The sequence below is a fragment of the Hippocampus zosterae genome, chromosome 13 (genome assembly GCF_025434085.1).
Source record: "Hippocampus zosterae strain Florida chromosome 13, ASM2543408v3, whole genome shotgun sequence".
NCBI lineage: Eukaryota > Metazoa > Chordata > Actinopteri > Syngnathiformes > Syngnathidae > Hippocampus > Hippocampus zosterae.
The window spans coordinates 19,672,552-19,694,403 of record NC_067463.1 but is presented as its reverse complement, the minus strand read 5'-3'; the positions used below and the strand labels follow the sequence as shown (position 1 = coordinate 19,694,403).

General features: G+C 46.7%; 1 protein-coding gene across 2 annotated transcripts in view; it reads right to left on the bottom strand.

Annotated features, from left to right (window-relative positions):
* maml3 (mastermind-like transcriptional coactivator 3) overlaps positions 1-21,852 on the bottom strand; it is a 100,648-nt gene that overhangs the window by 27,696 nt on the left and 51,100 nt on the right. For both annotated transcript variants that reach the window (XR_007965863.1, XM_052083224.1), the window contains exons 2-3: positions 19,146-19,883; positions 16,549-17,463 (exon numbers count right to left, since the gene is read on the bottom strand). Coding sequence is in view for 1 of the 2 variants with exons in the window: in XM_052083224.1 (XP_051939184.1) it covers positions 16,549-17,463; positions 19,146-19,883 (1,653 nt within the window). In the remaining variant the exon portion in view is untranslated. The remainder of the gene's footprint in view (positions 1-16,548; positions 17,464-19,145; positions 19,884-21,852) is intronic.

Sequence of the window (21,852 nt, the reverse complement as noted above, 5' to 3'; positions counted from 1 at the left end):
ACTTGTATTCTTTGGCATTTGACTCAGATTTGATCTTGATTTTGCTGTTTGGTGCTTTCTACCGTCTTTGTTCAATGTACAGCATTTTGTATGCAGCGATGGCTGTTTGAAAGTGCTCTATAAATACAGTTGAGTTGAGTTGAGAATGAGCCAGCCAGCACCCTCAACGATCATGTTAAAAATGTCTGAATTACTCTCGCGTCGATTTTCGAATGAACTCACTGTACCTGAAAAAATGCGAATCATGGCTGATGTTGGGTCTCCCTTACAAGCAGTTGAGCTCAGGCAACGTCTTCTTTTCAACACCTGGCACATTAAAACGACAGCACTAGAGAAGAAGATTTCCTGTACCGCCATGCAAAAAAATAAAAAATAAAAATCATTCATTTAAAATCATTTACCCTCTTTTCTCAATTGCTCTGCCTTAATCAAATGATTCAAATGGTTTGTTTATGAATAGTGCCATGGATATGTTTGCCTTTTGGCTCCTGGCAGAATGTATGACAGACACAATGGTGAATTGTTCAATTACCTGGACATCCATCCATCCATCCATCCATTTTCCGAACTGCTTGATCCTCACTAGGGTCGCGGGGGGTTCTGGAGCCTATCCCAGCCATCTTTGGGCAGTAGGCGGGGTACACCCTGAATCAGTTGCCAGCTAATCGCAGGGCACACAGAGACAAACAACCATCCACGCCCACACTCACACCTAGGGACAATTTAGAGCGTCCAATCAGCCTGCCTTGCATGTTTTTGGAATGTGGGAGGAAACCGGGTCACCCGGAGAAAACCCACGCAGGCCCGGGGAGAACATGCAAACTCCACACAGGGAGGCCAGAGCTGGAATCGAACCCGGTAACTCTGCACTGTGAAGGCGATGTGCTAACCACCGGACTACCGGGCCGCCCTACCTGGACATGATTGTTTTTTATTTGGTGTAAAAGGTCTCATTCACAGATTCCTTTAAATATGCAGTAGTTTTTGGATGGATTCGAAAATGTCTGGCCGTCTAACGTGAACAATGACGGTTTGCGGGGCGGGGAGGACATCCGGAGATGGAGGATATACAAAGCAGACTTAATTTTCCCAAACAGCGCAGGTTTCACTCATTTCAATCTCGGGATAAAGATGGGACGAGTCCACTTTATGAGTGACTGCTTCACCATTGCTCCGAGGGCACATTGCTCCATTACATCTCATTGGTTTTGTAAATCACGATGCATTTTCAACGCTGCGTCCTGTTGTCTAATCCCATTGAGAGGAGCAAAAGAGAATACGAGAAATCGGTCATGTTGTGGCGACAACGCGCAGCCAAGCAAATACAACATCTGAAGAGCACCCCCGCTTATGACAGGTAGGAGCTGTTATCGCTCTCTGGCGCACTCTACCTCACACACGCATGCACGCATGCATTGACACAGATATGCCGTCTTCATTTCCATCCCCCCACCTTGATTTATGAACTCAACCTGGGAGATTGTTTTTCACAAGAGAGCGAAACATATAACAGCCTGCCTTCTAAAAATCCCACGTTCACAGACACACACACACACACACACACATACACACACGCACACACACACACACGTGCATGCACAAAGTCGTAAAGCCACGACTGCTGTCTATGTCAAGGAGAAATAGAGAAGAAAGACTAACCAGATTCCTTAATAGTAAACCAGTGGTGTGTTCAGGGGTGACTGGGAAATACTGGACTTCCTTGCTTATTTCAAATTCAGCCTCCCATCAACAATGAGGGTGAATAGATGCATCCAGATGTGTATCTCAGGCTCATCACAGTTGCAAAGCGTAACACTTTCAGGGACAGCGTTTACTACAGTGGAAGAGTTTACCATGTTATCAGGTAACAGCAGGGGTCAGGAACCGATGGCTCGCCAGCCATATATGGCTCTTTTGATGATTGCAGATAAAACAAAATGGTCTCCCTCGTTTAAACCATCCATCGACTTGTCACTGCTCATGTCCTGTTGACATGCTGCAGTTTGCTGCAATTGGATGATACCGGCATACGTCGGCCGTTGCTGGGTAACAGGTAAACGCCCCCTTTTGAATCAGCCCGCTCAGTCATTAGCTCAAAACTAATCCTTTGACGAATAAGATGGCAAAAAGAAAAAAAAACAAAAAACGAATGGACCGAAGGATTCGCCTTTGTAGAGAGAATAGGTTCTGCGGTGTGTCTAATTTGTAATGACAAAATATCACCGATGAAACGGTCGAATGTAAAGCGGCACTTTGACACGTGCCCATGCTACGTTCGCATCAAAATACCCTGCGGGATACTCCAGAAAGAAAGCGTACAAGCTACTGAGCAGGGGGCAAGCTAGCCTGCAGCAACTCTGCGGATGGACCCGGCAAACTGACTATAATTCCGCTAGCTTTGCTTAACCATCGTGAGGAACGGAAAACCTTCACATTAATGGTGAGTATTATAGAAAAATTATTTTAAAATATATATATACATTCTTTTTTTCCTCGTCTCACCCCCTCGGGTGCTGTCCGTCCCTCATTCAGCTCGGGTCCTCTACCAGAGGCCAGGAAGCTTGAGGGTTCTGCGCAGTATCCTTGCTGTTCCCAGCACTGCACATTTCTGGACTGAGATGTCCGATGTTGTTCCCGGGATCTGTTGCAACCACTCATCTAGTTTGGGGGTCACTGCCCCGAGTGCTCCGACCACCACAGGGACGACTGTCACCTTTACCTTCCAGGCTCTCTCCAGCTCCTCTCTGAGCCCTTGGTAGTTCTCGAGTTTCTCGTGTTCCTTCTTTCTGATATTTCCATCACTTGGGACCGCTACATATCTGGTTGGTTCACCATTACCATCAGTCTGGATCTGGAAGTCCCCCAGGATCTTCGCTCTGTCATTTTCCACCACCTTCGTAGGTGTTTCCCATTTTGACCTTGGGGTTTCCAGTCCATACTCCGCACAGATGTAGGCTTCTATGTTCCATGTAGGCTCTCCCTGCCAGCATCTTACACCCTGCAGTTATGTGTTGGATCGTCTCAGGTGCCTCTTTGCACAACCTACACCTTGGGTCTTGTCTGGTGTGGTATATCTGGGCCTCAATGGCTCTGGTGCTCAGGGCCTGCTCTTGAGCAGCCAGGATGAGTGCATCTGTGCTGTCCTTCAGGCCAGCCCTCTCTAGCCACTGATAGGACTTCTTGAGAACGGCCACTTCAGTTATGGTCCGGTGGTACATCCCGTGTAGTGGCTTGTCCTCCCAAGATGGTCCCTCTTCCAGAGCCTCATCTTCTGTTCCCCATTGTCTGAGACATTGCCTGAGTACGTCGTCCATTGGAGCCTTCTCCTTGATGTATTCATGGAGCTTGGATGTTTCATCCTGGACAGTGGCTCTCACACTCACTAGTCCCCGGCCTCCTTCCTTTCGGCTTGCGTACAGTCTTAGGGTGCTGGATTTGGGATGGAATCCTCCATGCATAGTTAGGAGCTTTCGGGTCCTAACGTCCGTGGTCTGAATGTCTTCCTTCGGCCACCTTATTATTCCTGCAGGGTATCTGATCACTGGCAGGGCATAGCTGTTTATTGCCCGGGTCTTATTCTTGCCATTGAGCTGGCTTCTTAGGACTTGCCTCACTCGCTGGAGGTATTTGGCCGTAGCCGCTTTCAATGTTGCCAGTTCGAGGTTGCCAGAAGACTTTCCAGATGCCACAAAAACATCAGGGATTGTTTTTAGTAATAATCAACCTGCGAAATTGTTAGGATTACCTCCATACATTGGATTTTATGGACAATAAGGGTTTTTGCCAGTAACCCGTAGTGAGCGCGAATGTCAAGGAAGACGTTATGCTCATAAAATTCGAATTACGAGGGCCGATGGTTCTAATATTGGCAGGAGGGTGGTTGAATTGACATAAGTAGAGATGTTGAATGGAGACATAAACTTTGAAGACCGATTGCAGTTTTATGACATCAAGCAATGTAAAGCTTGTTTAAAAAGATGAGTCCCGGTAATGTGGTTACCATACAGTGGGAAGTAGGAGGTTTGGCTTGCTCTTATGTCTGCTTTAAGCTAAAGAAGCCAGTGTCAAAACTCTTTTGGCAAAATATGACCAACTTTATGACTGTGTTGGTACTGATACGCCTCAGAGCCTCTGAGATTGCTCAGTGCCTCACGTCTAAAGCGGAAGAGTTCAGAAAGTAGTTAAAACATGTGACTGCACCCTGTCACTGGCCTCTTTTTTACGTCATCCTCTTACCCAGCTACATTTGCAGGAAGCGGGATTGAAATGCTTTCTCTTCTAAACGGCAAGAACTGGCATTCACACATTAAGGACTAACTGAGAAACTGGACTCGCGCAGTTTCGATGCAAACAAAACGCCACTTCCCGCTATACTTATCGCGCACCAAATACGTGCCAAGGGTCATGAGATGTACAAATAAGGTGGACAAGGAGCTATTTTATTTGTCAAGTTTTTATTTAACTTTAGAAGACATGCTGATAACCTTGAGAGATCCCCTAACTTTTGTTTGAATTTTAAAACAAATATGAATTGACTTTACATTATCCATCCATGCATTTACTCATCCTCTTATCCTCGAGAGGGTCGCGGGCATGCTGGAGCCCAGCTGTCTTCGGGCAGTAGGGGGGGAACACCATGAACTGGATGCCAGCCAATCGTAGGATTGGAGATTATTGAAAACAAAATCAAAAATAAAACATTAATATTCGGCTCCAAATATCAGTTATTGGCCTTCTTGTAATGAGCACCGTATCAGTAGCTTCAAGCTGTTTGCTGCCAGCCCCCATTTGTTTACTCTCAAACTTAACATCCATTCCATCCATCCATTTTCCGATTCGCTTATCCTCACAAGGGTTGCGGGGGGTGCTGGAGCCTATCCCAGCTGTCTTCAGTCGTCAGGAGGCGGGGGACACCCCAAACCGGTTGCCAACCAATCGCTGGGCACACAGAAACGAACAACCATTTGCTCTCACACTCACACCGTGGGACAATTTCGAGTGTTCAATCAGCCTGCCGTGCATGTTTTTGGAATGTGGGAGGAAACCGGAGGACCCGGAGAAAACCCACGCAAACTCCACGCAGGGAGGCCGGAGCCGGGATCGAACCCACGACCCCTGCACTGTGAGGTCCACGCGCGAACCACACTGGCTCACCGGGCCGACAACAAGGAAAATCACACTTTGCTCATTTTAACCAACTAAACTGCTTCGCCACAGTAAAGCCTAATTTTAACAAGCTATGCAAAACACCTTAGATGGGCTTACGAATAGCAACTGTGCTGCGATGTCATAGCCTTTTGAGCAACGAATATTTGAATATAAATGGTGAAGTAGACAGGTCATGTAAGAATCAGGTCAGATGTATAATATTGATTTTCTGCGAAGAATGACTACCATTACTGATGCTTATTGAGAAGCTCTCCATGTATATGCACATATGGAAGAAGTACAAGTAGCAACAGAATGGCCACCGGATTGAGGCAAAACCCGGCAAAAACGGATTCATTTACACTCTATTCAATTATGTTATGACTGTATGTATGAATAGAGTGCTATTTTTTCCAAATAAAATCATTTTTGAAGGGGTGAGAGTCAAGAATAGATTAATGGGGGTTACAGACCCTGAACTGGGTGTCCAGATTAAAACTTTGATTTCTTACTGCAGTGGTACCAGACATGTTCATTTTAGTCATTGCTGTCATTTACCACGGAAAGAATTACATGCAGGGATGTCCCAATCCGATTACGAATCAGAAACCGGGGCCATCAGGTGGTTTTCAGCTGAAGTCTATTGTACTATAAAAAGTGCATTTTCCTTTATTTTCTGAAATTCTATAGGTCACTCAGTGACAAAATAATCCAAAGCTATCAATAGCTTGTCAAATGGAGCATTAAGAGGTCTTACACGTAACACAATGTTACGCTTTGTTTTTGGGGCAGGCAGCAGTCTGTCAATATAAGCCACACACACGCACACACACAAGCTCCAGCAGTCTATCAAGAAAGATTTGATGTACGCACTCATATTCACATGGATGCACACACACAGGTTTGCTGTTGATGGTGCAGGTAAGGATGTGCTTTACCAAGCAGTTTCAACTTTGTGTGAGAGTGGCAAACATTCCAGTATGTATGGTAAGCAGATTTTCTGCCTTCTTGCAGAAAAATTACAATATGGCAGTCCGTGACAAGGTAAGCGAGGGCAAAGGAGAAAAAGTGTGGAAAGGAGAAATACGATGGCCATTAAATTGTTGCGCTTACACCATACTATGGAAGATGAGAAAAGATGAATCTTGTGTCTCCTACAGTATTATTGTGTGAGTCTTCATAGGTGCATGCACGTGAGAGCGAAGTCAAGTCTGCAGCAGGAAATGACATGAAACACATGCCAGTGATGATCAGCGCAGTGAAATTGAACTCTGGTTGGAAAGTGAATTATCTTTGCTGCTCTGTTTATTTGATCAACTTGGTCATGGTTTGTGTCCAACTGACTCCACCCACTTCACGATGTGAAAATTGAAAACGCTCTATGTGGAACGCGGCCTGACCAAATCTGTAAAACGTGATCATTGACTTTCTGTGTATGGCACAATAAGGAGAAAGACGACAGGTTGATGGCATGATTGTTTAAAGCCAAAGAATTGTTACGGCTGGTGTCTTTTGACAAATGTTAAATACATCGAGAGGAGCCAGATGAGGTGGCTTGGGCATCTGATTTGGATGCCTCCTGAACGCCTCCCTGGTGAGGTGTTCCGGGCATGTCCCACCGGGAGGAGACCCCGAGGAAGACCCAGGACACGCTGGAGAGACTATGTCACCCAGATGGCCTGGGAACGCCTCGGGATCCCCCGGGGAGAGCTGGAAGAAGTAGCTAGGGAGAGGGAAGTCTGGGCTTCCCTGCTAAAGCTGTTGCCCCCGCGACCCGGCCCCGGATAAGCGGTAGAAGATGGATGGATGGATACATACATGTACTGTATGTAATCTATTTAGACAAATATGATGATATATTGTATGTGAATAAAAACAAAGCCTAAACGTTGGATAGTGTCATTTTGGTGGCTTTTAGACGTTTCAAGTTCCTACAGGGGCGGCCCGGTAGTCCAGTGGTTAGCACGTCGGCTTCACAGTGCAGAGGTACCGGGTTCGATTCCAGCTCCGGCCTCCCTGTGTGGAGTTTGCATGTTCTCCCCGGGCCTGCGTGGGTTTTCTCCGGGTGCTCCGGTTTCCTCCCACATTCCAAAAACATGCGTGGCAGGCTGATTGAACACTCTAAATTGTCCCTAGTTGTGAGTGTGGTTGCGAATGGTTGTTCGTCTCTGTGTGCCCTGCGATTGGCTGGCAACCGATTCAGGGTGTCCCCCGCCTACTGCCCGAAGACAGCTGGGATAGGCTCCAGCACCCTCCGCAACCCTAATGAGGATCAAGCGGCTCGGAAGATGAATGAAAATGTATGAATGAAGTTCCTACAGGTGCTATGACATGGTCCCATTTCGGGATTGGCGATATTTCAGGATTCCGTCATCGATATTCTCGTCAACGCATTGCTTTTACAATGTGCTATTTAGCATGATTGAGTGTTATTTTTGTCTCCAAAGAAAACACGAAACAGTCCATTGATTGGCTGCAAACTAGGACGAAGTCATAAAAGTCCTTGTTTGGCGAATCAGCATGCACAGACAGCAAAGGAGGAGGAAATGATGTCTTCAGTCCTCAAGATTCAAACACGCGACTCTGCTGCCACAGTCGAGCGGAATAGAACAAATTTCAAATTGAGGAAGTGGAGATAATGGGTGAGTCTCCCATCTCAGTCATTTTAATATAATTTAATATAATAGCAAGACGTCGTCCACACCCCGCCGGCCTGGAAATGATTCAGAGTTGACAATACTGCCATTGGTAAAAAAAAAAAAAAACATTGTAAGATGTGCTGAAAAAGCAATTAGCTGACGGGGAGAACATGCAAATTCCACATAGGAAGTCCGAAACCCTGCACCTCTGCACTGTGAGGCTGACGCGCTAACCAGTGAGACAACGGGCTGCCCATCCTAAAACCAATTAAAATTTTTGAAAAAAAATACAACCAACCAAAACTGACAAAGACACTTTGAAAAGGAATTAAAACGAACTCAATTAAAAAAAAAACAACCCAAAGCTTAAAACAAAAGAAAAACTAACTATAACTATTATAACCCTGGTCATGGCTTAACTCAGACAAATGTGTGTGCTGAGTCTTTTCAAAGTGATTGCTACTTGTCCAATAAGGTCCGCTGTCCTTTTTCCAAAGACAAGTTTGTACTTTTGAAATTTTGTATACTGTATTCATGAATTTGATCAGTTTTCCCTTTAATCTGTCATTTTTGTCAGTATCAGGTACAAGAATGTTCGATTTGGGTGCTTTAAATGCGGATTAGTTGTTTCAAATCTATTTGTGGTAAATGGTGTCCATCTATTATACTCTATTACTATCTATTATCTATTATCATGAGTTGCCGCTTGGAATTGAAGCGGATTTCCATGGGACAGGAGAAGTGAACCAATCTCTTTCTTCGTCAATGGATGCTACAGCTTCTTGTTGACTTTGAAACTTAGCTTGTAGCCGACGTGTGCACATTTTGAGCATGACGTCTCTGATCCACTGGTTAAAGGACACTTTGATTCTCTCCTCTTTCATCTCAAACTGCTTCAAACAACAAAGCGTGTGACGGAAAAGTGGTTAGAACTGCACGACTGTCCGTGTTTTATGTTATGTGTTGTGTTTATTATTTTACTGTTAACTGTTTTGTAAAGCGCTGCCGCTGTTGTGAAAGCGCTATATAAATCAGCTTGTATTGTATTGTATTGTATTCACATGAGCATTGGGTTGTTGGTCGTGGAGGTTGAGAAAGAGGGCTGCCACAAGAATGCGTAGACTGTGACACGGAGACGCGGGGGGGGGGGGGGGGGGGGTAAACAGTTTAATTTGACTGTGCATCTTATGCGAGCGCACATTACGTGCTGGACGAACCAGTTGTGTGTATGTGTGCGTTTGTTAGCATCTGAGTGAGCAGATGGGAAGGATGGGGTGAATTTAAAGGACAAGGGCAAGGTCACATCTGTGACGTCTCTCATGTATGTATTTGTGTGCTCACAATTGGAGCCATCAACACAAACAAGATGACTAATGATGAGCGACATGGCACACTATTACATAACAATAAAATGTCTGACCTCCCATAATATTTCTTCGCTCATTTTGCTATGGTATTTGCTGTCAACTTGGTTTGGCTTGATTCGCAACCACCCGGACACAACCAAAATCCAATTTGTAAAACACTGATAGTATTAGTGACAGTGCCACCAACCTCAGCACCAAAGTACTCAAAGACCGCAGCATTTGAACAGAGACAAGCTGTCGCGTGCGTGTATGCACACACACACACACACACACATAAGCAACCCCTGTCAATCCTCATCTTGGAGCTGCCATTGATTTGGGCTGCAAGGGGCCTTGGGCAACGGTTTCCACAGCAACCGGCAGACGAGGAAGGCAGCCAAAGTTTGAGCTGGCGCGAGGAAAGTGTCTGCATGATGTTTGTGCGCGCGCGAGCGCGGGCTATTTGTGAGTATGTGCACGCGCAAGCAAACTTGAATATTTGTGTGTGTGTGTGTGTGAGTGTGTGTGTGAGGTGCTGGCAGGGGGACAGCAGCCTGTTTAGTATGCAGCCTTCTGACTGTATCTGCCTTGCCTCTTTGGCTCACAGAATCAGAAAAAAAGATCCATCTACACATTCACACAAAAATATAGCTCTTTTTTTCTGTACTTGAACACACACACACACATACACACACACACTTGCTAGGCCTGGGTGACCGATTAAGATTTCCAAAATCGATTCGATTGCCTATCATTGATTTTTCGATTCAGTTGAGGAGTTCACACAAAACCAATTTTACTTTCATTTGGAAGACATTCGAAGTAGAAGCAGCGCTGCAAGAGTAGAACCTTCTTGCTTTCACCGAGTGCATTAGTTAAAGTATTATCGATTCATATTAAGAACTGAAACCATGAATAACGTGTTTTTTGTTCTAGTTTTTTAAAATAGCTTTGTGTTTTTTAAAGCCCCCGAATTTTCCTTCAAGCTTGTTTGTGCCGATTCCAGTGCTTCCGCCATGTTGTTTTGATACACCACTATTGCTTAGTGATGAGATCACGCCAGAGAAGTCATATGAATTTATGGGGGAAAAAGATTTATGGTTTTATTAATCCATATCGGACCATGAAAAGAAAAATCAATTGTTAAATATAGCCCTAAAACACGCACACAAACACATACAAATACCAGACACCGATTACTTTGCTTTGAAGGATCTTGAAACATTCATTCATTCATTCATCTTCCTAACCGCTTGATCCTCACTAGGGTCGCGGGGGGCCTATCCCAGCTGTCTCCGGGCAGTAGGCGGGGGACACCCTGAATCGGTTGCCAGCCAATCGCAGGGCACACATAGACGAACAACCATTCGCACTCACTCACACCTAGGGACAATTTAGAGTGTTCAATCAGCCTGCCACGCATGTTTTTTGGAATGCGGGAGGAAACCGGAGCACCCGGAGAAAACCCACGCAGGCCCGGGGAGAACATGCAAACGCCACACAGGGAGGAGCTGGAATCGAACCCGGTACCCCTGCACTGTGAAGCCGACGTGCTAACCACTGGACTACCGGGCCGCCTCAAATAAAATGTATTATAACCGCCGCTAACCTAACCGCTTGATCCTCACTAGGGTCGCGGGGGGTGCTGGAGCCTATCCCAGCCGTCTTCGGGCAGTAGGCGGGGGACACCCTGAATCGGTTGCCAGCCAGTCACAGGGCACACAGAGACGAACAACCATCCGCACTCACACTCACACCTCGGGACAATTTAGAGCGTTCAATCAGCCTGCCACGCATGTTTTTGGAATGCGGGAGGAAACCGGAGTACCCGGAGAAAAACCACGCAGGCCCGGGGAGAACATGCAAACTCCACACAGGGAGGCCGGAGCTGGAATCGAACCCGGTACCTCTGCACTGTGAAGCCGACGTGCTAACCACTGGACTACCGGGCCGCCTGATCTTGAAACAGTGAAGTTAATATTAAACCAATTTAGTGACACTGCTTTTGAAAAAAAAAACCTGACTAAAAATAAATAAATTAATAAATAAAAAAATCAACCTCTCCTTCAGTCCTCAAGGGCAAGTCGAATGGGTGGAGATGGTCTGTGTCCGAGTGCTTTCTTTCAAACTTAAAAACAGCTTTGGTGGTGGGGTTGGGTGTTTTGGGGTAGGTGTTACACAGACAGCCATACTACATGCATCCTCCAACTGCTATATGCACAAAAACACCTCAGATGACACTTTCAACCAGCCTCTAATCTCAGAAAATAAAACCATTGTTGCAGATTTGCATTCCGTCTCATGAACTCATCATTTTTACAGAAACACGGAGAAAGCAACAACACTCGCGCACACTCGCTAACGATTCGTAGTGATGTAGCGCAGCACCAACAGCTCTCTCCAAGCGCGGGAGAGGCAGAGTGTTGCAGGCGGCGAGGCAGGAGAACGATGAGAGAAGAGAAATAAAGAAAAAAAAAGTCGACAGCAAAAGCACAGTGAAAACCGTTTTTGTGGTGTGGTTTGTCTTCACAGGAAGTATCTCTGAGGAGTGAGGCAGAGCAAATACAGGCTAGAACACAGGCCCCCCCCCCACACACACACACTGCCCCTCCCCTTTCCACAAGTACAACCCCCCTCCACATCTTGCACCCCCCCTCCATCTTCAGAGCCTCTCAACAGGATCTGAAAGCAGCTCAGCTCAAGCCCTGACACGTGGGCCTTGAGAGAGGGGCGGAGTCAGAAAGTGAGCAGTATTCGGTGTGCGTGTGTGCACTTGTGCTTGAAAAGAGAGACAGTGTGTGAGCGAGCGAGTAGACGATCCGTGAACATCAGTGAGTGCAATCTCTCTAAACTCTTTGGTCGAGAGTTTATCTTTCTCACCCTTTCTTACTCCCTCCTTCTCTATTAGACTAAACAGTGGGTTAGGTTATTTTTTTCCCCCCCGCTTGATTTCCGTCAGTGACGAGGTGGTTGTATCACATAAAGCAAAAAACATAAAACACAATGTGTCATGTTCTGCTCTGTCTTTGTTTTTGTTTCCAGCTCCAGCTGAAGTGACTTTGCACAGCAGAGGAAAGTCGTTAGAATGCAAATGAGTCACCTATGACTGAAAGACACAACTAAGGAGTACTTGTACTGCGGAGTGACCGCGAAACACGACTGGATTGCTAAAACTGTACATATGGGTCATTGTTGTTCCACTTAAGGGCTGAAGATGTCATCAGTAGCGCGGTTTCAAACATTTGCTGATGGTCAAAACAAATCAAGAAAAAGGCATAATGGTCTGGATTTGGAATATTCAGGCTAAAAACAGTGACAGGAAAGTAATTATTTTAGCCACCTTTGCCTTCTTCTGAGACACAGGCCCATATACTGTATATACAGTAGAACCTCATTCCAAAGTACCCCGAGGGCCGTAACGAATCTGTAGGTTATAACGGTAGTTTGCTGTAACCATTTTCTATAACATGATGCATGATACAGTATAAACATTTAGAGATGTGAAAAAAATTGAAACATGTAATACATAAACATGTAATAATAATGATATAAACATGTCAGTTAAAAATATGTGTATACAGTATGAAGAAAACTTTCAGTCAGCAAAGGACAATTGACTTCTCCATATGCCGCGCTACAAAGACGTTCACAATCCTCTTGCAATCTGTTGGCGTCAAACTTTGCCATGATTTCCATTTCGGATGACTGTCGAAGGTGTTGACTTTGCCAATTTGTAGTCTTGGTTGGGCTTCGTCTGGGATACTCCCCTTTCGAGAGTGAGAGACAATAGACTTCTCAGGCAGCAAGGCTTGCTTCCATTTACCAGACATAGCGTATTTTTCGCACTATAGGGCGCACCAAAAAATCTTCCATTGTCACGTTCCGTGCCTGCCAGCAGGTGGCGGGTTTTTTCCCTCTGCCTACTGCACACCTGCTCTTAATTCCAGGGTGATTATCAGGCCTTTTTAAAGTGGCTCTGGCAGCTCATTCACTGCCGGAGAATTGTTATCTGAGATCTGTTATCGCTTCGGGCAGAACGTGACATCCATTTTCTTAAAAGCTCACGAGCGCCTCGGAGGAGACCCCGAGGAAGACCCAGGACACGCTGGAGAGACTATGTCACCCAGCTGGCCTGGGAACGCCTCGGGATCCCCCGGGGAGAGCTGGAAGAAGTAGCTAGGGAGAGGGAAGTCTGGGCTTCCCTGCTAAAGCTGTTGCACCCGCGACCCGGCCCCGGATAAGCGGTAGATGATGGATGGATGGATGGATGGATGGATAACATTGCAATGCTTTTATCAGAGCTTTACTTGTGGAAAACCTCATGCAGGCGAGCCTCAATCAGCCTCAGCCTTCGGTGGCCCCCAGGAAACTGAGTTTGAGACCCCCCGCACTAAAGGATATCGCATACAAAATGAATTTTATCATGCAACCTCATGCAGACATTATTGACCTGATACAATCGAAACTAGCACGCGATCCAACTGGGTTGTTGTTTTTCACCGAACAGTGAACACAAGAAGTAAAGCTGGAGGCACAAAAGGAAATGAGCAATAAATATTTTGTTGCTTGTTGCATGTGGTTCGACCATAAACTGTAATATGAAAATGACTTCTGCCAAACCTCTTTTATACCACCAGGAATTATTCCCCCTTGGCAATTTAGACCTCGAAAGGGATGGATAGAAGTTGAATAGAAGGTGGATGAAGGTCAACAGATCCCAATCTCCCCCTCGGTGTGGCTACTTTCGGCAAAAGCCGTAAAACTCCTGCCCAGCAGGTGAACGTGCCTGTTGCCCCGATGAAGTGTCATGTTCAATGGTAAAACCATCCTCAACAATTTGATGTCAACCAGGGGACGATACCAAGCCACTGTGACTGCGGACATATACGGAATGGCGTGAATGTAAGTCACAAAGTAATTTTGATCAACAATAATTGAATTTTGTGGAACTCTGAAACTCCAATCAACCAATTACATGCAGTAGGAAGTGCAAGAAGTATCTTGGATATTTCACCCCCATTTTGCAAAAGGTAAAGGAATGCAAGAAGAGGTAGCCCATTTGGGGTCAACGCCATAAAATGCAAGCAGAATCTAGGAATAGTTTGTAGTCATGAAGCGCCACTTTGCATCGCTCACTTATTTTTCCCATTGGCCGGTTCGTTCATTCATTCATTCATTCAGCTTCTTAACCGCTTGATCCTCACTAGGGTCGCGGGGGGTGCTGGAGCCTATCCCAGCTGTCTCCGGGCAGTAGGCGGGGGACACCCTGAATCGGTTGCCAGCCAATCGCAGGGCACACAGAGACGAACAACCATTCGCACTCACACTCACACCTAGGGACAATTTGGAGTGTTCAATCAGCCAGCCACGCATATTTTTGGAATGTGGGAGGAAACTGGAGCACCCGGAGAAAACCCACGCAGGCCCGGGGAGAACATGCAAACTCCACACAGGGAGGCCGGAGCCGGAATCGAACCCGGTACCTCTGCACTGTGAAGCCGACGTGCTAACCACTGGACTACCGGGCCGCCCGGTTCGTTCTTTCCTTTCTCATATTCACACAACAATAAATCTCTTGCTTCCCGTGCTTGCTTCTCTGCCCGTTTCTCTCTTCTCCTGCTTTTTTCCAGTCTCCAGTTCTCCTCTGCTCACTCAAATAAATCTCTCAAAGCCCGCCCCCGCCACCCATCGAAATCTACGAAACACACACAAACACATATGCGGGTATACGCACGCGGGCAAACACCACACAACCCTCTAGGCAACAGCCACAAAGGCCCCATATTAATAAATCTGCTCCTTTATTGGTGCAGAGTGTCTCTGGCGGGAGGGTAAAGGGGGTGGGGCGGGGTGGGTGACAAGGAAGAGTAGGAGGAGGAGGAGGTGGAGCCTCAGAGATCAGCAGAGGGGTGACTGACTAAAGTCATATCATGAACATAACGGAAGAAGGGTTTGTGTATGAAAGACATACAAAGAGGGAGAGAGCTTCTGAACAAGCATGAACGCTCGCATGTTACTCGCAATACAATGAGACTGACATCATTTGCATTAAAGACACCATGAAAAGAACCCCTCGGGCCTTTATTTGGTGGAGGTGTTTTGTTCAGAGGGTAGGTTCTCCCGACAGTTTCTTCATATTTCTTCTCCAATGGATTCTTCACGACACCTGACATCTGGCTGAACCACTGAAGCATTCTGAATATGGTCATTGTCATGTTCCGTTTGTAGTTAGATTTGAGGGGACTTTAATTTTGGTTACACAAACCGGAAGTACCTAGTCCAGTGAAGACCTCATGGTTTTGCGCTAGCTGTTGTCATCGTTTCTCGTTTTCTTCTTGAGTTATATGCCTTGGAAAGCATCGTCTGTAAGTTGAACCCTGTTTAGACTGCACTTTCATGATATCTACCAAACCGTTGCTTCAGTTTCAGCATTGGAAATGTGCAATATTAAGAACGATTTTCCGTCCGTTTTTGCTATGCTACATTAGCGCTTGGCTATCCATATTAGCATATGGGCTACTGCACGCTAGTTGTGGCTATTTTCAATGTTAACCGTGCATATTGTGGTTATTTCTGTTCCAAGCTTATATTGCGTTTTGAAAAGTTAACATTACAATGTACAGTGATGACACAAGAGACATTTAATTTGAACGGTGTGAAACATCCCCCTCTGTACAGTTTTACAAAAATCTAAGGAAAAAGAAACTAAAGCTCCATCTCAACATTGTGGATCCTTGGTCTTTTTTCGTTGTTCGCTATCTGTTTATCTGTTCACGTCTCGGACAAGGACTAGTAGGACTGAATAGTCATGTTGGTCACTAGACTCTGGAATTCAACTGCCCTAGGTGGACTTGCGGTAATGACATCGGCAAACTTGGCTTAGTGGTCCAATCTCAGCCATCAGTCAGCTGTGACAGATTGGGGATATGAGCTAAGGAGGTGTTTGGCTCGGTGTTTATGGTGTGTGTGTGTGTCTGGAGGGTGGAGCCGAGGGGGGCTATCGGAGGTGGTCGTGTTGCAGAGGCATCAATACGCTCTCGACAGGCCATTTTTTCCTCCTCCCCAGCCCCGGCTTGTTGCTGGGGTAACTACAGCCATTTTACCTTCACTGGCTTCACCTCTGAAAGACTTGAAAACAATCGCAACTCTGCCTGTTTGGATGACCTTTACCTCCGGAAGATCATCTGTAGTTGTCAAGAAACAGTTGTTTATTTCAACCTTTTGGTTGACGGCCATCATCCCGCACACGGACCAACTACGAGCAACTCAGGGTGTTTGTTGTCACGCCAAGGTCAAATGAAAGAAGGAAACATTCCAAGCGGAGCACCATGTGGCCATAGTGCTGACGAGAGTCCTGCACTAATTCAATGTCGACTCGTCTAATGACTGTGAAGAGTATTACACATTTAACTTACCTGTCCATGAGGCTGCATGCTGTTGTAGGGGATGTTCTGGTTCAACACCTTCTGCTTCATCAGCAACATTCTCTTCTGCTCCTCACTCAGATGGGCTGTTTGGCCTGGAATTGGCCCTTGGGTTTGCCCAGGCCCGGCGCCTTGGCCTCCAGCTGCCATGTAAGGAGGCATCATGGGGTTCTTGACCTGACTGCCCGTTCCCATGGGCGGGGTCATCCGGTGATCACTGCCGCTGAAGTGACTCAGTGGCTTGGTGTTGTTATATGACAAAATGGCCGCCGTTTGCTGCTGCTGTTGCTGTTTGGTCAGGGCGTTCTGGCCGATACTGTTCTGCTGTTGCTGGCCCATCAAGCTCATGTGGTGATGAGGGAGGTAGTTGTTCATGGGACCTTTGGGTCCATTGTTGGGGGCCAACCCGGCCACGAGAGGGGGCTGCGGTGTGTTAAAGGCTTGCGGTGGATACATCATGGGGCTGTTGGGTTTATCTTGGTTAAAGGGACCAGCGTTATAAGGACTGGTTGGAGGACCTGCTGGGGACCAGTTTGCTGCTTGTTGCTGCTGTTGCTTCTGCTGCAACAGTTTAGCGCGTTGCTGAGCAGCCATTGCTTTTAGTTGCTCCGCATGAGAAAGTTCAGGTGTTACAGGTCCTACTGGCTGACCGGAAGCGACCCCGGTTCCTGCTTGTGCCGTGCCTGCCTGACTCACACCCGGGCCTTGGTTCAACATGTATCCGTTGCCAGGCCGTGAAACTGTTTGCGTCTGAGCCTGGGTCGGGGTTTGAGGAGAGCGAGCCACGCAGTTGTGTAACGGTGACCCCGATGCCATCGCAACGGCCGGGGACTGCTGCAAAGGTTGCTGAGGAGGTGTTCCATTGGCAGTGGTTGCAAACTGTGGGCCTGATGATGATGGTCGGACCTGAGGAGAAGCCACAAAGAAAAATAACACAAATCCGGTATGTTGATTTAAATTCCAAATGATGAGCGGCTCCAGAGAAGCTGGAGGCGTATCTCTGTGTTATTGGTACATAACTTTTTGTTTTGCATTGTAGAGTTTGAAGTTGCATTTGTAGATGCGACAAATTTTGTTCACTGAAAATGTTTTTTGCTAATTGTGGCTTGGCTCAGTCATTGTTTCCGTGAATAGTGGGGGGGGGTCTCCTGTATTCGTAAAAAACAAACCCCCGGTTGTTTTTTATTTCAGTTGAATGTGTACAACTTATTTTTGAATTTGGAGTACCATAGTTAAAAAAAAAAAACATGACGACAACACTGTATTGAGAATGAAAAGTGCAGGTAAACTTAATATTTCTTTCCCCTCCAAGAAAATGAAAAGTGATAGTTATGTAGGGCTGCGATTGGCTGGCAACCGATTCAGGGTGTCCCCCGCCTACTGCCCGAAGACAGCTGGGATAGGCTCCAACACCCCCCGCGACCCTAGTGAGGATCAAGCGGCTCGGAAGATGAATGAATGAATGAATGAGTTATGTAGCGACCAGTCACTTTCAAGTCCAATCGTCACATGGAAGCTCTCTGCAGACTTCAACACCGACCATGCACAGCTTTGGGACGGTGACTGCTGTTGTGTTTTGTTCTGTTTTTGTTTTTTTTTTAATGATGGTATCGCGTATCTGTACAATCTTCTTAAACCAATACCGAATTGCGAAAAGTATTGCAATGCCCTGTTGAATCGATGTTTTTACCCATCCCTATTTCTTGGTGTTGGCTATTCACAGGAAACATCCCAACAGCTCGTAACCTGTATTTAAAAGAGGGCTTTGATCACCATTGAACATTTGGGATAGCAAAACAAGTATAAAATGAAGTGTGAAGTGATGGAATTGGAAGTGTTAGTGGAAGAGGCAAACAAACAGACTGAATCTGATCATTTTGGGCACATGCATAGAAGCCGTGCTTTGTTTGACTTAACTCACCCCCCAAGTGTGTGGCAATTGGATGTAGAGGCACTGTATGTGTTCATTTTGTGTCATGTTGCATTTAAAACTTGGGACAGTCCGCCCAAAAAAACTGCTCTGGTACAGACGACCACCAATTATCGCAGTCCTCTGAAATGACCCAGGCCAAAGGCTTTTTCATTGTTAATCTAATTAAATGGCGACTGGCTTGAAGTCAGCCCTTCCTTCCATCATTCAGAAGCTCAGAAGTGAGTGACGATATATCGGGATCATTTCTGTTGGCAATTCCAAAATGTTTGCATGAGCAGAAACGTTTTCCCCACTGCCTCTCAGTTTGTCTGGGCACCGCAATGTGCTTGGTTTACACCCGCCTTTCATACAGAATATTCAACGACCCACGATTAGTCAGCTCAATTTGTCTCGGGTTTGACAAATCACATTACGTGTGCTAAATTCATCTCTTTGAACATACACCTCCTGCAACAGACACAATTAACTATGCCGGAATGTTGCACATATAAACCTGGTTGCTCCGGTTGGTAAACAGCTTCTACATCTGTTTGCATCCCAAATCAAGTTATTGCTTAATCCTTTCGTAAATACAGCCCGAAGTAGTTTAATCCGAAATCTAATTTTTGGCCGTTGGTTGACTATCCCAGTGAGACTTGAATTTTGTGGTACTGACCTGGGGTGAGCCCATTGGCACCTGTGGACCACCCTGCAGAGGCTGAGCAGGGGCAGGAAGGGATGTTGGTGGCACGGCGCCCCCCGCAGGTGCCGTCGTATTTCCAACCGCTTCCTGTGGGCCTGGAGTCTGATTGTTTGCCGGCCTACCAAAATCACCCTCTTTTTTGTCTTCAAAATCCTCATTGAAGAGGTCGTGCATATCGTCCTCTGGAACCGTGTTGGCCAACTCATCGATCAGCTCCTGCCACTCTTGATCATTGAGGTTAATGTCAGAGAACAGCTTGTTCTGATTGGACAAAGATTGCGGATCCGAAGACTCTATTCCACCTCCATCATCGAGCGGTTCCTGTTTCAGGTCTTTGAGGAGGCTGAAGCTGTCCTCCAAGTCCAGTGAGCCATTCATCTTCATGTCTGAAAGATGACTGCCGCCGTTCTTGACCAGCTCATCTGCCGGCCGCCCTACATGATTACCGTTGCCGTTTGTGCCGTTTCCAGTGGAAGTGTTGGGAGCGCCGAGTAGGGGCTTAATGTCTATTTGGTGGTGCAGTGGAGAAATGGGTGGAAGGTTGTTGTTACTGTTGTTAGGAAGACCCGTTAGTGAGTCTAAACCACCAGAGGCCTCCTTCCGTAATCGCTTGCTCGTCGGTGAGTAGCTGCCTCCATCACAGATGCCATTCTGCTCTCCATTGAGGGGCGATCTTGCAATGTCCAGTTTCCTTTTTACAGTCTCCTGGAGCTGAAAAAGAAGGGAAAATGATCAGCAATGCTAACTACCCGTACCGCCAAATAAACATTTAGCTTCAGCATTCACACCTATGGAAAATGTTACATCCTCAGTTATGAACTGAGGCTTTTTTTTTTTGGCTCATGTGGGACGAAGCAGGAGTGCCCAGAGAAACCCCAGGCGACCACGGGATGAAGACAAAAACTACCCAGGCATCTTTCAAATGAGAGTTGAACTCCTGACCGGGAGGCAGATGTGCCAACCACTCGGCCACTGTGCTGCCATCAACATTTCTCATTTCAGTTCTCGGTATGAGGGCGGCCCGGTAGTCCAGGGGTTAGCACGTCGGCTTCACAGTGCAGAGGTACCGGGTTCGATTCCAGCTCCGGCCTCCCTGTGTGGAGTTCGCATGTTCTCCCCGGGCCTGCGTGGGTTTTCTCCGGGTGCTCCGGTTTCCTCCCACATTCCATGAATGAATGAGTTCGCGGTATGGTATTTGAAAAACCTGGATTTAGTCATTCATTCATTCATTCATCTTCCGTACCGCTTGATCCTCACTAGGGCCGCGGGGGGTGCTGGAGCCCATCCCAGCCGTCTCCGGGCAGTAGGCGGGGGACACCCTGAATCGGTTGCCAGCCAATCGCAGGGCACACATAGACGAACAACCATCCACGCTCACACTCACACCTAGGGACAATTTAAAGTGTTCAATCAGCCTGCCATGCATATTTTTGGAATGTGGGAGGAAACCGGAGCACCCGGAGAAAACCCACGCAGGCCCGGGGAGAACATGCAAACTCCTCACAGGGAGGCCGGAGCTGGAATCGAACCCAGTACCTCTGCACTGTGAAGCCGACATGCTAACCACTGGACTACCGGGCCGCCCCTGGATTTAGTCATTTATGTGCAATGGGTAACACGCATTCAGTTCTTTCTTACTCATTAAGAGAGAACGTCTGTTGGATGAGGCGGTGAAGAGGGAGGCGTGTGTCTTTCAGCACTGGACAGTTAGCCTAATTATTTTCATGGCCTACATATGCACATATTGACACCTCAAACTAAAAAGTATGTGAGGCTTGCTCTCCGCTCTGTGACACAATCTGAAGAACCCTTCAGGTAACCGCATTTGCCAGTAAACAGCCAACAATGTGTGTGAGTGTATGTGCGAAATACTTCACTTTAAATAATTCAAGTCTCCACCACAGGGTTTGATTTTTCGTGCAAATATGGACGTTTGAGTGTGTGTGTGTGTGTGAGAGAGAGAATGTAGATGTAAGGGGTGTGTTACGAGATTTCCTCAAATGCCTGTGACTGATGTTGATAATAACAGACTTGATGTTCAAAGCCCACCTATTAAAAACTCCCCTAATTATTCCGTTGGTGTGAGCGACGGCACCCACCCACGCAGAAAAATGCAAGCAAGCACGCACAGGGTTTCTGCATCTGCACCCACCTCCCAAAAAACAAGTTCAGAGTGCTGAACTTTGGCTGCGCTTAGAACTTTTCAAGCCACACACTGTTGACTGTGCAAATGTGACAGGATGAGTGTGAGCTTGTTAAATGTGGAAGGAACCCTTAAACACATCGGAGGCCGTATAATTTGCGATATGATGCCCATTTTTCAAAAAAAAACAAAAAAACAGTCTGTAAAGTCAGACTGTAGACGTCACATGAGACGTTTCGCATACACGGGGAGAACCGAGTGTACTTCAATAGAGTTCAGTTTGATTAAGCAAGGATTGCCTGTGGAAGTGTTTTACTTTTTCTTTGTCTTTTTTGGGCGACATTCGGGAAGATTAGAAGAAGCAGCGAGAGGAGCCAGATGAGGTGGCTTGGGCATCTGATTCGGATGCCTCCTGAGCGCCTCCCCGGTGAGGTGTTCCGGGCATGTCCCACCGGGAGTAGACCCCGAGGAAGACCCAGGACACGCTGGAGAGACTATGTCACCCAGCTTGCCTGGGAACGACTCGGGATCCCCCGG